General features: G+C 37.4%; 1 protein-coding gene across 3 annotated transcripts in view; it reads right to left on the bottom strand.

Annotated features, from left to right (window-relative positions):
- LOC131429523 (AF4/FMR2 family member lilli) overlaps positions 1-22227 on the bottom strand; it is a 269359-nt gene that overhangs the window by 15249 nt on the left and 231883 nt on the right. For 2 of the 3 annotated variants that reach the window (XM_058593693.1, XM_058593695.1), the window contains 7 exons: positions 21065-21547; positions 15748-15900; positions 15249-15465; positions 8434-8467; positions 6912-8369; positions 6623-6845; positions 5316-6566 (listed from right to left, as the gene is read on the bottom strand). In XM_058593693.1, the coding sequence (XP_058449676.1) occupies positions 5316-6566; positions 6623-6845; positions 6912-8369; positions 8434-8467; positions 15249-15465; positions 15748-15900; positions 21065-21547 (3819 nt within the window). The remainder of the gene's footprint in view (positions 1-5315; positions 6567-6622; positions 6846-6911; positions 8370-8433; positions 8468-15248; positions 15466-15747; positions 15901-21064; positions 21548-22227) is intronic. The other variant, XM_058593694.1, reaches the window with a different exon arrangement.

Genomic DNA, 22227 nt, shown 5'->3' with positions numbered 1-22227 from the left:
ACAAAAAGTTTGTTAGCATCGAACGATAGCGATCGCCATTCACTGTAACGTTGCGTCCAACAGCATCTTTGAAAAAATACGGTCCAATGATTCCACCAGCGTACAAACCACACCAAACAGTGCATTTTTCGGGATGCATGGGCAGTTCTTGAACGGCTTCTGGTTGCTCTTCACTCCAAATGCGGCAATTTTGCTTATTTACGTAGCCATTCAACCAGAAATGAGCCTCATCGCTGAACAAAATTTGTCGATAAAAAAGCGGATTTTCCGAATGGACCACCTAAGACGCAGCCGCGGTCAACATTTAAATTAAAATATCTTCAAAAAGTAAATGTCATGTACCAATCTAACGTTTAAAATAAAGAACCGATGAGATTTTGCAAATTTTATGCGTTTTATTGTTTAAAAAAGTTCTCAAGCTCTTAAAAAATCACCCTTTATAAAGGGCGAAATTATTCCATCTGTTGATGTAAGGTTCGCCCACCGTGTTCCATGCCAACAAACAGGGCGATACTGTAATTGCTAGTAAGGAAGGGCGAAACTATTTATTTTCTTTATTTTAGATGGTTTCCGGACCGTTTACTACTGAAAATAGTGAATAAGACGATAAAATTGCCCGCAGATTTGTCTTAGTCGCGAAAACGAACTAATTTTATGAAAAATGCGCAAGAGCATAACTTCATAACTTACACAGGAAGTATAAAAGTAAACAAATCGAGTGAAACTCTTTTTATGTTGATTTATTCAGTTGATATACAAGGATAGTGGTAAAATTTGCACGCCTTTTGAAGGCAAACCGACAGTTCATCGACTAATCAAAAATTGAGCTGTGAATATACGATAATTTCTAAATAGGATTTGAAAGTCGAAACATTCATCGACGTTTTCCTCCATTTGCTGTCAATGTTAGATTTCCTTTTTTGAAAAACAGCTGATACTAAACCAAGCTGAAATGATACTAAACCAAGCTCTTTTCTCTAAATGGTTCAATTTTTCCATTATCCGGGAGCAGCGGGAGCACGAATGAAAAATGCCTACTTTGATGCATGTGCATTTCAAATTTCGTTGCACCTATTCACTGCTGCAAACCGTTTGTGTAAAGCTAGTTTCAACGTTGTTGAACTGAAAATCGAATCAGTCTCGAACCTGTTTTTATATCAGGTTTGCTCAAATCCCCGTTGTTAAGTGCGAAACCAACACAGTTTCGTGACAAGTATTTGTTTGATGAAACTACCCTGGGTCAGTTTCAGTTTTCTCAAGCGAAAACGACATTAGTAAGTCAAATATAAATGTCTAATAAACACAGATGATCAAGTAAACATTTTTAACTGATATATATGTTGAATATAGCCATTTTATCAATTTTTTTCACTGATATCCGAATAGTCACTGTCTTTCTGCTTTGAGTGTGAATTTTTACAGATCAAATTGAAAAAAAAATACGAGAAACAGTGTGTAAAGAACTATATCAGCAATAAAAATATAATCTTTAATGTAAATTTTTCGTTCCGTTTCTGAATTGCCCTTCAATTAAGCATATCCCTTTATTATACATTGCTATTCCACAGCGTCCTCAACGGTGAATTTCGTCTTTTGGTCCTAGCTATGACAGTTTTCAATATTTTTAGAAAACATTAAAGAAAACGTTTGCAAATTTTGTCTGGTTTCATTCAGAATTAATTGAACAACAACGGTATGGGTCCTACATCAAGAAATTTTTAGTAAGTTGTGCCAAAGAATGGTGTATAAGTTAAAAAAAACTCAGATATATAAGTTAAAAAGTTTTGTTCCTCGCTTCAAAAAATCCATTTTGCTGAGACACCACAGTACGGAATTTTTCAAAAAGAAAATTTTGAAATTGATTGAAAAATTCCCGTATAGAATTGTTTAATCTAAAAAAATAGTTCCGAAAAACGTTGTTTAACAATAATGATTTTTAAAGTTTGCCAACTTTTCAAGCAAATATTTTACGTGATGTTCGACCAGATAAACAATATCTGCTATATAATTTCAAAAGTATATAATCACAGTTGCACTGTGTAATTCGAACTATTAGGTGATCTGAAATCTTCGTTGAACTGATCTGCTGCAAATAACTGATCACATTTTTCTTCGCATGTCGTGCTAAAAACATTCTTCTCGAACACTACGAACCAATTTTTACGGGTGTACGTTATTTGGCCGAATTTTGTTTGGCATAACTTTGTTTGGCATAAATTTGTTTGGCATAACTTTTGTTTGGCATAAATCTTTTTGGCATAATGTCGTTTGGCATAAAATAAAAAATATATACTGTTTCATTTGGCATAATTGTTGTTTGGCATAATTTTCCGATGAGATTTTGCAAATTTTATGCGTTTTATTGTTTAAAAAAGTTCTCAAGCTCTTAAAAAATCACCCTTTATAAAGGGCGAAATTATTCCATCTGTTGATGTAAGGTTCGCCCACCGTGTTCCATGCCAACAAACAGGGCGATACTGTAATTGCTAGTAAGGAAGGGCGAAACTATTTATTTTCTTTATTTTAGATGGTTTCCGGACCGTTTACTACTGAAAATAGTGAATAAGACGATAAAATTGCCCGCAGATTTGTCTTAGTCGCGAAAACGAACTAATTTTATGAAAAATGCGCAAGAGCATAACTTCATAACTTACACAGGAAGTATAAAAGTAAACAAATCGAGTGAAACTCTTTTTATGTTGATTTATCCAGTTGATATACAAGGATAGTGGTAAAATTTGCACGCCTTTTGAAGGCAAACCGACAGTTCATCGACTAATCAAAAATTGAGCTGTGAATATACGATAATTTCTAAACAGGATTTGAAAGTCGAAACATTCATCGACGTTTTCCTCCATTTGCTGTCAATGTTAGATTTCCTTTTTTGAAAAACAGCTGATACTAAACCAAGCTGAAATGATACTAAACCAAGCTCTTTTCTCTAAATGGTTCAATTTTTCCATTATCCGGGAGCAGCGGGAGCACGAATGAAAAATGCCTACTTTGATGCATGTGCATTTCAAATTTCGTTGCACCTATTCACTGCTGCAAACCGTTTGTGTAAAGCTAGTTTCAACGTTGTTGAACTGAAAATCGAATCAGTCTCGAACCTGTTTTTATATCAGGTTTGCTCAAATCCCCGTTGTTAAGTGCGAAACCAACACAGTTTCGTGACAAGTATTTGTTTGATGAAACTACCCTGGGTCAGTTTCAGTTTTCTCAAGCGAAAACGACATTAGTAAGTCAAATATAAATGTCTAATAAACACAGATGATCAAGTAAACATTTTTAACTGATATATATGTTGAATATAGCCATTTTATCAATTTTTTTCACTGATATCCGAATAGTCACTGTCTTTCTGCTTTGAGTGTGAATTTTTACAGATCAAATTGAAAAAAAAATACGAGAAACAGTGTGTAAAGAACTATATCAGCAATAAAAATATAATCTTTAATGTAAATTTTTCGTTCCGTTTCTGAATTGCCCTTCAATTAAGCATATCCCTTTATTATACATTGCTATTCCACAGCGTTCTCAACGGTGAATTTCGTCTTTTGGTCCTAGCTATGACAGTTTTCAATATTTTTAGAAAACATTAAAGAAAACGTTTGCAAATTTTGTCTGGTTTCATTCAGAATTAATTGAACAACAACGGTATGGGTCCTACATCAAGAAATTTTTAGTAAGTTGTGCCAAAGAATGGTGTATAAGTTAAAAAAAACTCAGATATATAAGTTAAAAAGTTTTGTTCCTCGCTTCAAAAAATCCATTTTGCTGAGACACCACAGTACGGAATTTTTCAAAAAGAAAATTTTGAAATTGATTGAAAAATTCCCGTATAGAATTGTTTAATCTAAAAAAATAGTTCCGAAAAACGTTGTTTAACAATAATGATTTTTAAAGTTTGCCAACTTTTCAAGCAAATATTTTACGTGATGTTCGACCAGATAAACAATATCTGCTATATAATTTCAAAAGTATATAATCACAGTTGCACTGTGTAATTCGAACTATTAGGTGATCTGAAATCTTCGTTGAACTGATCTGCTGCAAATAACTGATCACATTTTTCTTCGCATGCCGTGCTAAAAACATTCTTCTCGAACACTACGAACCAATTTTTACGGGTGTACGTTATTTGGCCGAATTTTGTTTGGCATAACTTTGTTTGGCATAAATTTGTTTGGCATAACTTTTGTTTGGCATAAATCTTTTTGGCATAATGTCGTTTGGCATAAAATAAAAAATATATACTGTTTCATTTGGCATAATTGTTGTTTGGCATAATTTTCATTTGGAATGATGAAATCATGCATATTTTCTTTTGATTCGTTTTATTCTGGGAGTAATTTAAAAGGTTGGAATACATAACGGCCTGAAACACTTGGATTATAGGTTTTCCGATTAGCGATTGGACGACTCGGACTGCGTTACCTCGGCGGCTTGGCGCCGCCGAGGTTGCCTTGTCCTCGTTATGGTCTAAAACTAGAAAATAAATTCTAAAGCTAGGATAGCTCCTAGCTTTGAATAGACCGGGCAAACGAGTGGATTACAGGTTTGTGTGCGGGGGCCGCCGCTTCCGACGGCGGGTCGGCGGCCGACTCAGCCGGCATCGCCTCGGTGGCTGAGTGCCACCGAGTCTCCTTGGCTTCGTTTATGTGGCTTCGCCACATTGATAGACACATAACAAAAATATTCACTTAAAAATCGAGAGTAATAATCGAGCACTAATCGGAAATACTCCCAGAATAAATAGTATATCTAAAGAAAATATGCACAATTGAAATTATGCCAGATGAAAATTATGCCAAACAACAGTTATGCCAAATGAAACAGAATGTCTTTTTATTTTATGTCAAAAGACATTATGCCAAACAATTTTATGCCAATCAAAAGTTATGCCAGTCAAATTTATGCCAAACAAATTTATGCTAAACAAAATTCGGCCAAATAACGTACACCCAATTTTTACCTAGGTGGTAAAATATTATACCTAAATAACTGATACATCTGAAAGTCGAAAGATTTCTAGCTTGCTGGTTTCCGACCATAAAAGAACCTTATGCATACAAACAAGTTGGGTCAAAAATCTTGAATTGGACACCATGCGCTCCCTAATGTAACCTAATCCGTTCTCTGGATATTTTGGGAACGGTTTCCTCTCTAACAACCTTACACAATGAAGCAACCGAGATGTTCAATACCTCATGAGAATGAGTGAACCGTTGATAAAAAAATATCGAAGCACCCAAGCGAAAGCCACCCACAATAAATAATAAAAAAAAACAAGCAAAATCACCACCGAAACGTACCTGTGCAATGGTACTAGATTTGTCCCTTTTTCGTCGTTTTTCCTTGTAGGAATTGCTGCTTGAACTAGAAGTGCGTTTTCGCCGACTGACGCCCTCTGGCGGAGGCTGCTGCGGTTGTTGCTGTTGCTGCGCGGGAGGTTGCACTACATGCTGTGCGGCCACTGCCAGTTTCGATAGAGCTACGGTGGACATTTTGCTATCCTCAGCTTCCGGATATTCCTGCTTGATAAGATTTTCGTGCTTGATATTGAATGGTTTGGTGTTTGCACCGCCGGGGCCACTGAAAACTAGCGCTGACTTATCCTCCTTAATCGGATAGTTAGTGCTGGTGGCACCACCGCTGCTGTTATGACCGTACAGCAGTTTTTCGCTTTTGGTTGGTAACTTCTCGTCGTAGGTCAGCTGCTGTTTGGCGGTGGACGCTGATTTTTGTGCCGAACCAGATCCTGATGAAACTGACGAAGCTGAGGTATTATTGTGATTGTTGTTGTGGTGATGGTGTTGGGGTGGAAACAGTGGAGAGGCGTTTTCTTCGCGATACTCACGCGAACGCTCTCGCGATTGGTGTTCGCTAGCATTGCTATTGCTCCGGTGGCGTCCATTCTCCAGTAGCACCGGATCGTTTGCCACCAGCTTAGGATCGATCCCATCGGTCAGTCTGTAGTTATTGGATGAAGATTTGTCGTCATTCATCCGTTGCGGGGCACTCGTTTCGAAATAATTGCCGGCTATCGAGTTTCGCCGCTTCTTCATTTCGTATGGGCTTTTGCTCTTGTGTCGAGCGGAGGCACTGCGCTGGGCACTGTAGCTTTCATTCGTTTTCGCCAACTGTTGTTTGGCTGGCGGTGGCGGTGGTATCTTGAGCAGACGATTCAAATCGATGCGGCAGATAAGGGAGATGTTGTTGAGTAAGGCAGTTCTGGCGGGTGATAAAAGCACTTTTTCTACGATCGACGACGACGATGCTGATGCAGAGGTACCACGACTTTCCGCGCCGACCGAGACAGGAGGTGGTGTAGTAATACGGGACAAGTCCGTTTGAGGCACACTAAGTAGGTGCATTTTGGAGTTGGGAGTTGTATTGATGGTAGTCTGAATGGACGAAGCCTTCGTGTGATGTACCTCTTCTATCACGACCTGACCTTTACCTTTACCTCCTTTACCTCCCTTAGCTCCACCTTCTTTGTTGATGGAAAATAGTTTCCGTAAAGTGTCCTTTTTGTTTTTGTCACTCTTGATTTTGTTGATTTTCTAGAACATAACAAAAACATTATGTTTACTGAATAACAATTAATTCAATGGCTTACCTTATCCCGTTTAACTCCTCCATCGCTGGCACTACCAGAATCACTGAGAGACCGGCCCAAATTGTCCTCATCATCGTCATCATCATCGTCGTCATCAATAGAAGCTGACGTGGAAGTCGATGGTTTTCTCGGTACTACTTTGGAAACCGATGAAGGCTGACCAACCGTTGTCATTGGTGGGAAAGGAGGTGAGATGATTGAAGTTCTTCGAGGTGATGACATGCTGGAAAAAAATATTAATACAAGTTACATTTTGAGACACAAAAACAGCATCAAACCATGCACTTACTCATCATTACTATCCGATGTAAACTGATCAACTCCTAGAGGCTTCGGTGGCAACATGTTCACACTCTTGATGGGGCTCGATTTGGTACTCTTGGATTTTTCAGGCAGCCTCTTCTTTTCGTCCATTTCGCTGTTGCCCACGTTACTGTCTCTGGCCGGTTCCGAATCTGAATCGTCAGTTGTGGTGAGAACTTCTCGGCTGGTTATTTTTTGATTCGCTCTGGAGGAACGTCTTCGGGCTGCAGTCTTTTTGGCGGGTGTGTTTGAAGTATCCTTTTTAGTAGGTGTTGAAGATATCGTTTTAGTGGAAGAAATCGATAATCGTCGTTTGCTGTTAGTACTGGCCACTGAATCCGCATCCGACTGTCTGGTACTAGAAGAACCAACAATGGAAGATGCACTCGTTGTAGCTGGGTTCTTCTTTGGTCTGCCTCGACCTTTTTTCTCCTTCTCGAAGGATTGCGATCGACTTCGCCGAGAACTCGAGAACCCGTCGTCGTCACTACTACTGGACCCATCTCGTTCCCGTTCTTGAAATGTTTTCGTTGGCTTTCGCTTTCGTTTTACCTTCTGCCCTGCCCTTGGTACAGCATTGCTTATCGCCGTGTTGCCCAACGCAGTCGCACCCGTTTCCATATTATTGTCCTCAATATCGGATATTCCCGATAATGGTTGAATGTTTTGGAGTTCTTTGACCGTCCTTAAAGCACTACTTACTTCATCCGATTCTATGCTATCCACCTGATCGTTCGAATCTTTCTCGGGACTTTTGGCAGGGCTCGACAGGTCCATATCGTCTTTTATCTCAGTCAACTTATTGAAATCTTGCAAGCCAGCACCACCTAAGCCCCCATTCAGACCGGGCAGGGCCGAGCTGGATGTTGCGGTCGGAACTCCACCCGCACTCGGTGATGATGTACTGTTCTCACTTGGAAAAGGTTCCTGTTTTACAAAAACACCCTCGGGATTACTACTTCCGTTCGAAAGATGATCATCTTCTATCGGTGGCGGCTCGTTTTTAATGATTGTAAGCGGGGATCCGGGCAATCGCGGCGAATTAGAGTTTTCGTTCATGTTCAAATTTTGAATGGATCCCATCGAGCCTGAGTTGCTCGACCCAATCATCTGCGAATTATTGCTGGCTTCGTTTGGCACCTGCGGCGGAAGAAAGTTTTTCAGTGACCATCGATCGCTGGTCGAGATCGATCGCTGAGGACTGCTGGCACTACCGCCATGTGCGTTGGTCCCACCAGAAGAGGTGCTCCCCGGCAAGCCACCAGAACCGATACTGCCCGGCATACTTCCTGCACCACCTCCATTGTTGGCTTTGTTTCCAATATTAGAGTCCTCACTGGATGATTCATCTCCGCTTTCGTTCGATGACGTATCACTGGAGTTACGCTTTTTCTTGTAGGCACCGTCGTCACTGTCCGAACCGTTCGCGTCATCATCACGAGCACTACAAGCAGAAAGATTGCATTAGCTAGGAAAGTGACAGTAAATTCACTCACAATATTTCTTACCCTATCGGTTTCAGCATAGCTGGTAGTGCATCCACTTTTCGCGCAAATGTCCATTCCAATATGGTAGAGGCGTGAAGATAAACGAATTACAATTTATTAGCTTAAAATGTCTAATGCATGATTTATTCAAATAAATGACAACCCATGTGTTGGCTCACGACTAGTTCAATGGCGCTTTCTCATACTATTGGCGGTCATGCTTCTCCCATTAGTAGTTCAATCTTCTTTATTTAAACATAAACTTTTAATAATCAGTCGTGAATTATGTCTGAAGGCATTCCAACAAAAACAGAAAAAGAACGAATGGAAAAATTGATTTTATTCAGTTCAATTATTGAGCTTTCTGCGTATTACAGAAAACAGTGTCACTAAGAAGATTTTGCATAGGAATGTCAGATACAAGATAGGGCAATCATAGTAATTCGATTTGATTTCGAATATCGATTTTTTTTTATAAATTTTTCATTGAAACAATTTGCATTTTTATGACCAAGAAAGACTATCCGAATCATACAGTCACAATTTCAACTCCAACTTTTCAAAAAGACCTGATGAGAGATTCCATGGAAATTTTCAATAACTTATAACTCAAAAACAGTTGGTCCGATCGATTTGAATCGATTCGGAGAAGTTGAAGCTAATTACAAGGGCTACATAAGGAGAAAGTAGACACGAAAAATCGGCTTTTTTGACGTAAGACTACGTCTTTATTTTCTATATAGGGTTGCAAATTCAAAATATGGAAAATAAAACAATACAAATAGTGATCAGGTTTTGAACACCTACTGATCTGCTAAATTTGAACAGATTTTTGATTCATATATACTGCTTGGAAATATTTCTACTCATCGATACAAGCAGATATATCTTATATATTAGAAGATAAGTGACCAGGAATTCCATCATTAACAAACAGTGTCTAATTTCCCCTGATTTCCAAGCCACATTCATGGACTTCATGAATGTGACTTGGACGACAATTCCGTAGTTATAAGATTTACAATTGCATGCCACAGGCGGTAATATTTAAGCAAAGCCCATAAAAGATTAGTATTGAACCGAATTGCACAATTCGTTACTTCTAAGAGTCAGAAACAGATACCAAAAAGCGTTTTGATATTTTCTTCTACTGAAATATTTTGCGTAGAGATAATTTTTACATCGACTTTCAGTTTCTGATCATTTGCATTTGTGGGAAATGCACTGATATAATAAAAGGCTATTTATTACTCAGATCTCTCAAGTCTCAAATGATCCTTTTCAGGAATCGCAAAATCTCAGCTGCAAGGACTTGAGTAATATTTAGATACAGAATTTGTATTTAGCACGACTAAACTACCCGTACTTTCATATTAGTCCTATATGGAAAATCGACAAATTGAGAAGAAGACAATTTAAATTGAATTTCAGATTTTTTTTTGATTTTATGTGTTTTAAAACGCCAAGTCTTGGTAATTTTGCATGAAATATTAGTAATACAACATTAATATTCCAATATTTCAATGCACTAAATTTATGAAATTCACACTAAATGGGACTGATATTCAGGGAATTCCCTATGGGACTCAAAAGAGTAGATATTATTATATTGAACAAACCCATAATTCAGTTCGCTTCCACATCTCATCCAAGTCATTCGATAAAACAACACCGCTTACGTTCGGGACAGAAGAAACAAAGCACAGTATTGTGTAGTGAACAATAGAACGACCTCGAAATGAGTGAACCAAACGAACAAAAGCTACCGCCGACACGAAAGAATACAATTGTTGTTGACTTCAGGCAGTGTGAAATTCGACCTCCGATACGAGAACTTGAAGGTTTGCTTAAGGAGCAAATGCATCTTCACATTAAACGTGTGCATTTACTTCAATGCAATAAGACAAATAATGTTATTTACATCCAGTTTTATAAAGAGTTGGATGCAATTCAATTCGCAAAAGACAATAACAATGTGCACTATGTGGAGCACGAAAACATTAAGTACAACATTCCAGTATATATGGAAGATAGTGCTATAGAAGTGCGTGTACATGATCTTCCCTCAAGCGTCACCGATTCTTATATTCGCAAAACTATGTCCCAATACGAAGAGATTTTCTCTATCGAAAAAGAAAAGTGGAAGAATTTTTTCCCCGGTATTCTAAATGGCGTACGTTTATTACGCATACACTTGAAGGGGCCTATACCTTCTTATGTGATTTTCGGTCAAGATACAAGAATTCCGTGCAAATCACTTGTTACCTATGACAATCAGATGACCACATGTCAATATTGCCAAAAAGCTGTTCACTACGGTAAGCCATATGATAAACTGGACAAAGAGACAACTACACCAAAGGACAACGGTGCTTCCTTCACACCAACCCCAAGCAACCTCAGTACACCTGTGACAGTCACCAACAACAGTGAAGTATCCCCTTCAACGAAACCATCCAACGTATCCCCTAAAGAACAAAGTACACCAGCTGCAGTTAACAGCTTACCATCCAACCAACCAGCAACTGCAAACAATGTACAACAAGGTGCATCTACAGCAACTAGCAATGAAAATAAGACGGAAATCGACAACAATACCATCGATGCGGCAATGGATGACGAGACGAACCACGAACGAAGTGCCCCTCAATCCTCGCAGGAGGGAAATGGAAGCTCCTCTCCCCCTAGAAAAAGGGTGACAACGAGATCCAACTCATAAAAAAAATTATTTAAAAAATCGGCTCAATCGGCCACGTAAAGTTTGTACGCAATTAGGCCTGAATAAAAAAAATATCTTTTAAATAAAAAAAAATTTATTGCAATTTCCGAAAGTATATTAAGGATAAACTTCATCCATCAAGCTAACTCAAAAATGACGTAAATCTATACGGGACTGATATGCAAGTATGAACAGTGCATTAATACGTCAGTCTAGCGGTTATGTCCCTGACATTAAGAATGTGTTATTTCATAAAAAGAAATTCATATAATTCATATATGATTTTTTTTGCTGATAATTGAAGAATTTGGTCTAGATGGAGAGACATTAAACAAAACAAAGTTACAGTCTTTTGAACTTAAGTGAATTTTCGAAAATCGTTCAAATATTATTTATTAATAATTTGCAATTCAGTTTAATGAACATTCAAAATTTTAAATTTAAAACGTGCTTATTAAGTTTTGACTACAATTCCCGCGATACTGCGATACATTGCCATTCTACGCATAAATGTCCCATATACATTGGAAATCCTATAGAATATACTGCCCATACTCGCATATCAGTCCCAAATGGATTTTCGCCAATTTTGAATTAGCTTGAGGAATGAAATCTATCTTCAATATACTCTCAGAAATTGCAATAAAAATTAAGGGTTTGTTCAGTAAAATGTGAAAAAATATAAACTCATGTCTGTCCCATATGCAAAGTACCCGCATGTCAGTCCCATTCAGTGCAAATTTCAATAAATTCATTTGGAATAGCAAAATTGTATTACCGATATTTCATGTAATAATACCATGATTTAGCATTAGGTAGCACAATAAATCAAAAAATTTGGAAACAAAAGTTTGATCGTTTTTTCTTGACATGCCAATTTTTCCATACGGGACTGATATGAAAGTATGGGCAGTAAAGGACCATTATGCATAGAGACAATTATGGGACAATGACGTATGCATAATGTAAAAATGAGAAATCTGTACCAAATGTGAAAATCTCCAAAATCGTATAAAAACTTAAAATAAAGTAAACATTGTATAACAACTTGAAATAAAGAAGTAAAAAAGCGTCTTATTTGAATAAACTCAATAAATAAGACATCCGAATAAACTCAATAAATAAGACATCCGAAGTTAGCATTTAGCACAAATTCGATTGGAAATTGCAATCGATTTAAAATTTTTCAAACTTTCATAAAATTTAAATTTTAAAATAAAATATTTTCCAAAGGCTGCGACTATTTTGGTCATTTTTCGACCATCTAGACCTAAACTAAACATCTTAAATTATCAACCATAACATATGAAAAATGAGGCCTCTTCTTCTTCGCCTCTTCGGACCAGAAAAACCTGCTGACCCTTTTTGCGGGGTTGGGAATCGAACCCAGGCGGGCTGTATGAAAATTGCCAAATCCTACAAGAATGTGCGGTACTAGTGATTTTTCCGAAATCAGTCACATTTTCGGAAAATAACAATAACGGCGAAGAAAAACTAATGCCTTATGAAATACACATATTTATGAAAAAAATTAAAGAAAAAAAATCGTGATTTCCGGTTCCGATAATTTGTCCAAAACATTGCATCATTATGTTCGTGCATTTCTAGCGGTGCTGTATATTTCTTCTAATGAATTCAAAGTAAATTTCGAACCAAGGAAGCATCATTTTGGGTGAAACGATTCTTAAATATCAAGAAAAGTGTAGCTGAGAGCTTTTTTGGAATCGATGCAGTCACGTACAGAGAGGGAAAATCAAAAACATATAATTATTTAGAATGTCTCAGACATGTGTTACAGAAATAACAAGTCAGTAAACGTAATGAAATGTAATACAATATCAGTTCCAGTGGAAAAGTTTAAAGTGTATATTAAAAACAGCCGTAAAAGGCACACCGAGAATTAAATACATAAGCAATCTTCAGTAACATTATTTTTTAATCTTTGGGCTCCTCCCGAAATGAAATCCTGGGTACGGGCCTGAATCGATGTGTCATGCAAAATTTAAACGGTTCAGAAGTTGATATTTTGACATTGAAAACAATTCCAAAGAGGAAATTTTACTGCATAAGAATCCGTGCCAAACGTGTGGCGTGACACAAAATTCAAACTTTACCTCCGAGCAAAAACTTTGAATTTTATTCAAAAGATTGGATGTTTCGTGCCAATTCTCAGGAGTGAAATTCGTGAATAGAGAATTCATCTAAACCGTTTGAATCGAGCATAGAAGGAAAATCGGACAGCGTATAAGACCAGTTACGCATCCGTAATTGATCATCACGACAACGTTCGGTCACATATTGTGACTATAGTCAAAAACTGTTCACATAATAGTAGAGGGAAATTGCCGTCATTTGAAATATTTCGAAAATGGTGAAAGTATTTATTTCTGTTATTCTTTGTACTTACTAGTGTAGTTGTCGGGTTTTCATCATCTTAGCTGGTAGGATTGATTTCTACAAGATAGTATCTAAATTAAAGGTTATCCGACTTCTGATTCCGGAGTTACAGAGCGGTAAAAATTATAATTTCATAAAACTTTTTCGAAAGAGACGTTGTAAAAGTAAATTCTTTCAAACTTATAAGTAAATTTCTCTACTTTGCCGATCTTGTTAGCTGGTGGCAACACGAACTTAATTCAATACATCCGGTCCCCTGTTTCCAGTTCAGAATGCACCGGAATTTGATTATTTAGCGCCGGCTGAACCGATTTTCAGAAAATCGGATGCAAATGAAAAGTCTTATAAGCTGTTTAGTAATTTTAGTTAGATTCGACTTTTCGAAAGTAAGTCCTAAAACAGATCCAATTTAGAGGTCTGGTTGGTACCCGGTTTCGGAAATATCGGAACAACAGGTTGAATAATCCTACATGGAACTCATACTGATATCTCAAAGGTGGCCGGACCGACTTTTACGAACCTAGATTCAATTGAAGGGTTTTACGTTTTCAAAGGTTCTGATGAAATTTATTCGGATCTGACATCCGATTTCGGAAGTATAGGATAGCACGTGTGAATAAAATTAAAATAATGTCAGACATTTTTCAAGCTTAATCAATTCAAACAAAAATAAATGCGAATGAAAACTTAGTATGACACCAACAATAATCCTCGAGTTCCATTCGGATTCAACTTCCGATTCCAGAATTACAGAAATGCATGTGGTAAAAATTTTAGTATAAAGAGTACGAAAAAAACAGCAGCAAATGCTCTAAAACTGGCCAAACAAACTCACTGTTGCTATGCCGATGTCTGGTACACGATTCTAGAAGCATCAGAAGTAGGGTTCAAAAGACTTTGAAATGGAACTCTTACATATGGCTAAACAGATTTACGCAAATTTAGATTCTAGTGAAAGGTCCTATAGAGGACTGCAATAGAATTTCATTCAGGATCATTAGTAAAAAGACCGGAATGAAGCTCACAATTAGCACCTGGAGGGCAAATTTAGTGGATATGGTGGATGCGGTAACATTTCAATATTCAATTTTGTTATCTTAACGGTAAGTTGTTTTTGATCAGCTGTGAGAAAATGCGGCACTTTGCAAACAATTTTTCCATATTCTAGAGCTCATGCAGAATTGTGAATACTCTTTCTTTTGATTTCTCTACGATGTTAGCTAACTCCTGTGAATTCGTGTCTGAATTTTCCATAAAGATGGAAGACTATTTCTTGAGTAACAGCCTCATTTAGACGATCAGGGCGTGGTTCATCATCGGTATTTGCACGACCACGTTTAAATTCAACTTACCAGTCAATATTGGGTGATTTTCTTGAACCAGAACCCAAATAATTCTTATCAAGCCAGCATTTCTGTTTTCATTAAAAACAGTGTTTTATCAACTCATGATGCCTTTTTTCTATTGCTTTTAATTTTCTTAAAGTGGCGTTACAGAGAGCATGTCAACATGAAATATTGACAGACGACATTTGACGAATGTCTCTATTGAACGCTAGAGGGATTTTTAATTAGTGATGCCATCTATCTGTCAGCAAGGAACTTATTGACCGACTAAATGCACAGGCAGTATCATATTGGCACATATCATATCACTAGTCGAGAGCACAACAAAGAGCAAGGATAGAAAAAAAACATAAAACCCAACCAACGATACTCACGTGGCGTCTTGAACGAAGGAGGCTTCATTAGCACCGGTTTCGGTGCGTACTTATGTTTTGGCATGTTTGGATTGTTAAAGCTAAACTTGCTGTCCAGTTCCTTCCGGGGTGTAGCACCGATCTCCGTCAGCGGTGTCCCTACGTTAAAGGTTTTGATTTCGCTCAGGATTTTCTCCACGTTGCCGCCGGGCGTTTTGAGCGGTGTCGAGAAATCACTCTGCAAATTGAATAACAGTAAAAAATAAGGATCGAAAAAACAATTCCGCATCGGTACGGTGTGACTAGAAAACATGGCATTCCAAATCATCAAACGCTAGAGTTTCTTCGAAACATGCTTTCCGAATGCACTCAGTATTGAACGGATCATAGGAAAAAACGAACGAAATAAACACATAAATCCTGGAGGTTGCCATGCAGAATCGGGATGCAGCGTCGGGATGCGTTTGTGACAAAATAAACAAAAAAATACTGAATAAAATAAAAACAAACAAGAACTAACTACTCTAGGAGGCATCTTTGCGTTCGAAACCTGAGGAAGTAGACGTCCGTTCGGCATTTGCGAGGGTAACTTATCACCAATGGATCCGGGACCGGGTGCCGTGCGGCCGTTCATCAGCAACGTGGGCACCGTGGATGGTCCTTTCGAATGCACCTGAAATAGAATGTAGCGAAGAGAAAAAAAAATGAGAACGTTGAATACAATTTGCAGTTTTATTTTACGGTTGTTTAACTCTACAGACATGTTCAGACTACGCACACCATACCACAACGTTTTGAACTCTTTCAAAAATTCAAAGATAAGCTTGAAAAAAAGTTCTCAAATTAATAGTTTTAAAAGTATATTTTGCCACATCAAATTCGCTCTCCAGTTTCCGTTGTACGGTAGATCAATCAAAAACAAAATTGCGACGAAGTGTAATTTAATTTTCTTTTTACTACTGTTGGTATTTCGGTATAGTCTAAAAAACAAACCTACCAAACTGATGCACACATTCAGGAGCGTAGCCAAGGGGAAGTGTGACAATTTAAAAATAATCAGTAGAACACTCAAAGTTACAACTTAGACTGTGAACCAGTATCCAACAATTGTACTCTCGCTAAACGTTAGATTATCTGTCTCGAAAAAGAAAGATTTCACACTCACACCGGAGAAATTATTTTGCCATTTCACCCGTCTGTGATTGCTTTTGTCTTGCTACTGACGCGGTCGAAATCGACATGCTGTCAACGACCTTGACATGAACAGTGCTTCCAAATTCAATTATAGCCTTTTGAAATCTATCGCCATTCGCCAAGCTAGAAGAGTTGAACACAGCTTTCGATCGACACAATCCAATTCCGAGTGGGTGCCATCAATGCCACAAGGATCTTCCATTAAACTTCTTAATTTATCGATAAGAAAAGAGAACTTGGGACGCTAACACAGGGCTGAAATTTATATTTGGGTCGCATTTGTGGTTGATGTGATCCGTGCTGGAGGGTGGAAGATGGTGTGTGTCATCTCTGTGAGCCGAGAGCCAAGATTCGCTTGGGTTGGAGGACCTCGCGGTGTCCAATTTACACCGCTTTCTCATCCGATGTTGAATGAATACAGGCCAAAGCTGCGTACGTGAGAAAAATTCTTAGTAGAGCTTAGAGTCAATGGAAAAGTATATAAAAACAGTGATGTCTTAGAAAGACTTGCGATTGATGGAACGTTTTGAAGTTTGATGATTATGTCCTTTGTCTTTCCGTTTTGTTATTCAGAAATCATCGTGGCTTTATTTTACACTTGACAAATTACAGCTCAAATGTCATGGAATAGTTTCTAATTCTATCACCAACAAAGAACCATATGAAGAGGAACCTACAATGTCGACCATTGGAAGAATCATCATTTCTCGATGATCATTACAAATAGTCCTATTTGCAGGTGAGCAATTCCAGCAAATTAACAGCAGAAAAGGTGGCAAATTCAGAATCAACCTACTCCGAGGCCAATTTAACTCAAAACTGATTTTCGGAAAAAGGCGAATGAATTTTTGCACGTGTTTTTCGTTCTAACTTAGAAATTATTATTCGTACAAAAATAGTGTCTAGAAAGAAGTTGTAGGAAACCGATTGATATGCATATGATTTTCAATTTTGCCCGGAGAACCAAGTATCATAATACTTATGGAAACAGATCGTCGCTGAGTTCACTGATCTTATTTTCATGTATGGTTGAACAGATTTGCAAGAAGTTAGATTCAAATTAAGGGCATTGCGATCCTATACGGAATTCATGAAATTTGTCCTGATCCGACTATCGGTTCCGGAATTAGGAGGGGGTTAGGAATGTTCAATATAATGTACTGCTATACAAGGTAAAGTAACAAAACCTGTTTTAATACACTTATGGATGCAATGATGCTAATGATAATATAACTCATGTTTTCAAAAATGTCACTGAGAGATTGTTCAAAAAACTTTTATTTGTATCTTGGACAAAAACAAAAAAAAGTTTGTTAGAGCATACACTAGTACACTAAGGTCTTTTTTTTTATGCGGTTTTTTATGCGACTTTTTTTATGCGAATTTTCAGAGTTATGCGTTTTTTTTTATGCGAAGTTTCAGAGTTATGCCGTTTTTTTATGCAAATTTTCAGAGTTATGTGGTTTCCTTTCTGCGATTTTTTTATGCAAAGTTTCAGAGTTATGCGAAGTTTCAGAGTAATGCGGTACGTAAACTCGTATAAAAAAAAGACTTCAGTGTATAACCTTCCCAATTTATAAAAAGTTTTGAGTCAAGCTTATAAATATTCTTCGTTTTTATTTGCTCTACATGACGGTATAAATTTTAAACACACTTCACCCTGTTGTTCCAGAACCGGAAATCACATACGAACAAAAGTCAATAACAGTCTATGAATCCATAAAACCTTTCATTTGAGTTTAAATTTGTGAAAATTGACTCAGTCGTCTCGGAGAAAATGAAGAGAGTTTCGCTATTGAGTTTTTGACCATTATTTCCGAGAATCTCGGTCGTCAAATGGTGAGATAACTAAGTCCTCACAAGTTCTTATCTCATGCCTCCCCGTGTGTCTATGGTGACATTTGGTCAATAGAACGGCGTCGACTGGGTGCTATCGCTTTCTGCGTTAGTAGCAGAATGAGAGGGTGCGAAATGGCTCATAAGTTAAAGCTCATCCTAAAGTGCAATATTTATCATAGTATTTTGCAACATATTGTTGTTTATTCCATTATTTAATATATATTGAATTGAGGTATATTACATTTTATTGTATATTATTATTATTATTATTATTATTATTGTTATTATTATTATTATTATTATAATTATTATTATTATTATTATTATTATTATTATTAAATGCTATCAAATGGTTTTGAGATCGGATGTTTACTTTTTGAGTTATACAATGTTTTATGTCAAAATTTTTTTTACAGTATCTGTCACATTTGACCTTGAAAACAGAATATGTTTTCAGACTTAGATTCCGCACGGTAATAGCTATCCAACAAGCCATAGATTGTTAAAATCCGTCCATTATTAACGGAGATATCGAAATTTTTGTGTAAGCCACCTTTTTCCCTATTCCAGCAGTATAAGTTTGCTTGGGAGCAACATAAAACACGATTTTTATACTGTTACATACATTTGTTTCTAAGTACGAAAAAGACTGTGTACAGCATCCTCTTTCATGACATTTTGTCTCGACTGATTTTAGCACGGTTCGTTTTTGGCAACATAATCGTTCGAATATGACATATGTAAACCAGATGATGGCAGAATTTTCGAGTTGAAAGCAATTCCATAATTATATTGTTTTAAACTATTTAGAGCAATAAATGCTGGAAGAACATAACACCCAGATACCACTCGAATCAGTTCATCGAGATCAGCTAATGCGTGTGTGATAATAATTTCAAATAAAAATTTTATTTGATTATTTTCGGAGATGACTAAACCGTTTTCTACAAACTCAGATCCATATGAAAAGTCGTATGCTTCCAAACAAGGTTCCTGAATTATGTTTGGTTCCAACCTCTGGTTCCGGAGCTACATGATGATATTTGAAACGAAATTAAAATTGTGTAACTCATTTTTCTCGTAGATGGCTGAACCGATCTAAGATTCAAATGAAACCTAACCGATAACCAAATAAACTTATTTCAGTTTTAGTGATATTCAGTTTTCGATCCGAAAGGCACCTAAATCAAAGATGTTTACACTGATTTTCAAACATTTTGAAACAAATGTTAACTATACAACTACTCATGTGAATTTATCTGACTTCGGCTACACCGATTTTCAAATTCCGGTTTCAGTATCGAATCGTTTCTCAAAGTTCAATCGTTTTCTCAAAAAAGCCAAATCGAATTTCAGAAACAAAAATTAAATATTAAATAAACTTATAGTCCCATACAACATTAATTAATTTTATCCAATTCTGACTTCCGATTACAGGATGATGAATTTTTAAAATTCAAACCAATATAGAAGGTGACAATCTCGAAAAGTTTTACAGTTGGACTCAAAACTATTGCAATTTATTCGTCATATGACCATACGAATCGGTTTGAGTGATGCTGGTTTCTTAATACCGGCTCTGAAAGTACCTTAAATTACCGTTAACTCTGAAGTGGATTTTACTTCGACATATCATGGAATGTTTAATGGATTGTCACACCTTTAGATTCAAATTCGATCCGATTTGCAGTTTCCGCATTACAGAGTAATAAGTGATTAGAATCTCGAATTGCCGATTAAAACGACATCAAATTGTACCAATTGAAACTATTTAATTCTCATACATTTTTTAATTGGAAAACAATGAATGTACAGTTTGTGAATTTACATCAATTTTCATGCACATATTTAGAGCAGACAATTGAATGGAAAGTTACTTTGCAGTTCTTTACCTATACATAAGTCGTTGGTCGTTTACAACGATCAGCTAACCATGTGTGTGTGTGTGTGTGTGTGTGTGTGTGTGTGTGTGTGTGTGTGTGTGTGTGTGTGTGTGTGTGTGTGTGTGTGTGTGTGTGTGTGTGTGTGTGTGTGTGTGTGTGTGTGTGTGTGTGTGTGTGTGTGTGTGTGTGTGTGTGTGTGTGTGTGTGTGTGTGTGTGTGTGTGTGTGTGTGTGTGTGTGTGTGTGTGTGTGTGTGTGTGTGTGTGTGTGTGTGTGTGTGTGTGTGTGTGTGTGTGTGTGTGTGTGTGTGTGTGTGTGTGTGTGTGTGTGTGTGTGTGTGTGTGTGTGTGTGTGTGTGTGTGTCTGTGTGTGTGTGTGTGTCTGTGTGTGTGTGTCTGTGTGTGTATGAGTGTGTCTGTGTGTATGTGTGTCTGTGTGTATGTGTGTCTGTGTGTGTATGTGTGTGTGTATGTGTGTGTATGTGTGTGTGTGTGTATGTGTGTGTGTGTGTCTGTGTGTGTATGTGTGTGTGTGTCTGTGTGTGTATGTGTGTATGTGTGTCTGTGTATGTGTGTGTGTCCTAAATGCTATCTATTGTGCATTTTTCTTGTCTATTGTTTTTTTTTGTATATATCGTGTATTTAACCCCGGCTTTAACCTTGTCTATCGTTATATGTTTTCAACAGATAAGCTTTCGATCTCTGATTTACATCTAGAAGCATCTACCATATCAATGCAAAACGATACTGTAGCAAATTGTGTAGTCTTTTTTGTGTTCAGATGCCGACATTATTGCATCCATTCATAAGTTATTGGTATATATGTATAATATAATAATATAAAGAATAAATAGGTATATAAGTATAATATGTATAATATAAGGAATAAATAAGCCCCATTAACCCAAGATCAACTCGCATACCTCATGCTTGGAAAACGCCCCTGCTCCGGTCCCGGACGACGTTTGGCTGTAGTGCCGGCCGCTAGCCGAGGAGGAACGTCCGTTGTAGACCGGTCGGTTGTCCGTGGGCTTGACGAAGCTTCCGCTGCCACTGCCACCGGTGCTGGAATTGTTACTGCTACTATTACTACTGCTACTGTTATTGGTGCTACTATTGCTACTGGTTTTTGGCGGAAGCGTTCGTTGGTACTGCGAGGACGTCGACGTGCCCGAGGCCGACGACTGTGACATGAATATCGCACTGCCGGCCAGCGGACTAATGGTGTTGGTGAGGCTGTTTGGCATTTGTGACGAGGGTGCATTGGAACGCGGCGTACACGAGGCCGGACTGGTGGCGATCCCGATCACGTGATGTGCCGTCGAATCCAACAGGATATGTCGGCGGGCCATTTCAAAGTTGCCCAGCTTCGACTGGATCTGGATGTCCATGTCCGATGGGCTAAGCTGAAATGGAGAAAGGGAGATTGGAAAAACTATTAGTTGATTATGGTAGACTTAGTAAGATATATATTTGAATGAGATGATGACTGAATAGAAACTAAACATTATTTCGTATGTAAGAGTAATTATAAGCACTCTTTCAGTTTTTTAAGTTTTAGGTTCCATTTTTTCACAGAATTCGATGTTGTGTATTTTATTTGCAGCTTCTATACATTCGAAAAAAAAATTCCTTTCCATTTTTTTACACAATCATTCTTGTTACTATAGCTTACTAAATAGTTATTATGATAATTTTTATTTTGTAAATTTGCCAGTGTATTCGACTAATAGCATGATTAAACATCAAATAAAACATTCGTTACAGAAAAACTCATTAAGCAACCTTTAGGTAGTCGCATGAATTTTTATGTATGCAAGGTCTCATACAAATTAGAACAACTCCAACCAGATTTCGCCACCATTTCTGCTTTAAATATCTGGAATTTCCCAGCTGAAGATGCTTTTGCATATCCGAATTTTACTACATCGAACTTTACTTCTCAACTGGTGGAAGCAATTATTATCGCGGACGTTGTTTATTGTACGCACAGATAGGCAAATCTCTAATGAATCAGAACAACTCTTCAAATAGTTGCACGGGAAGTGCATGAATAGATAGGCCCAAGTTTAAATATGTTACAGCT

Source organism: Malaya genurostris, chromosome 2, assembly GCF_030247185.1.
Source record: "Malaya genurostris strain Urasoe2022 chromosome 2, Malgen_1.1, whole genome shotgun sequence".
Lineage (NCBI taxonomy): Eukaryota > Metazoa > Arthropoda > Insecta > Diptera > Culicidae > Malaya > Malaya genurostris.
Note: the sequence above shows the minus strand (reverse complement) of the source record. Positions and strands in the feature narration are given on the sequence as shown.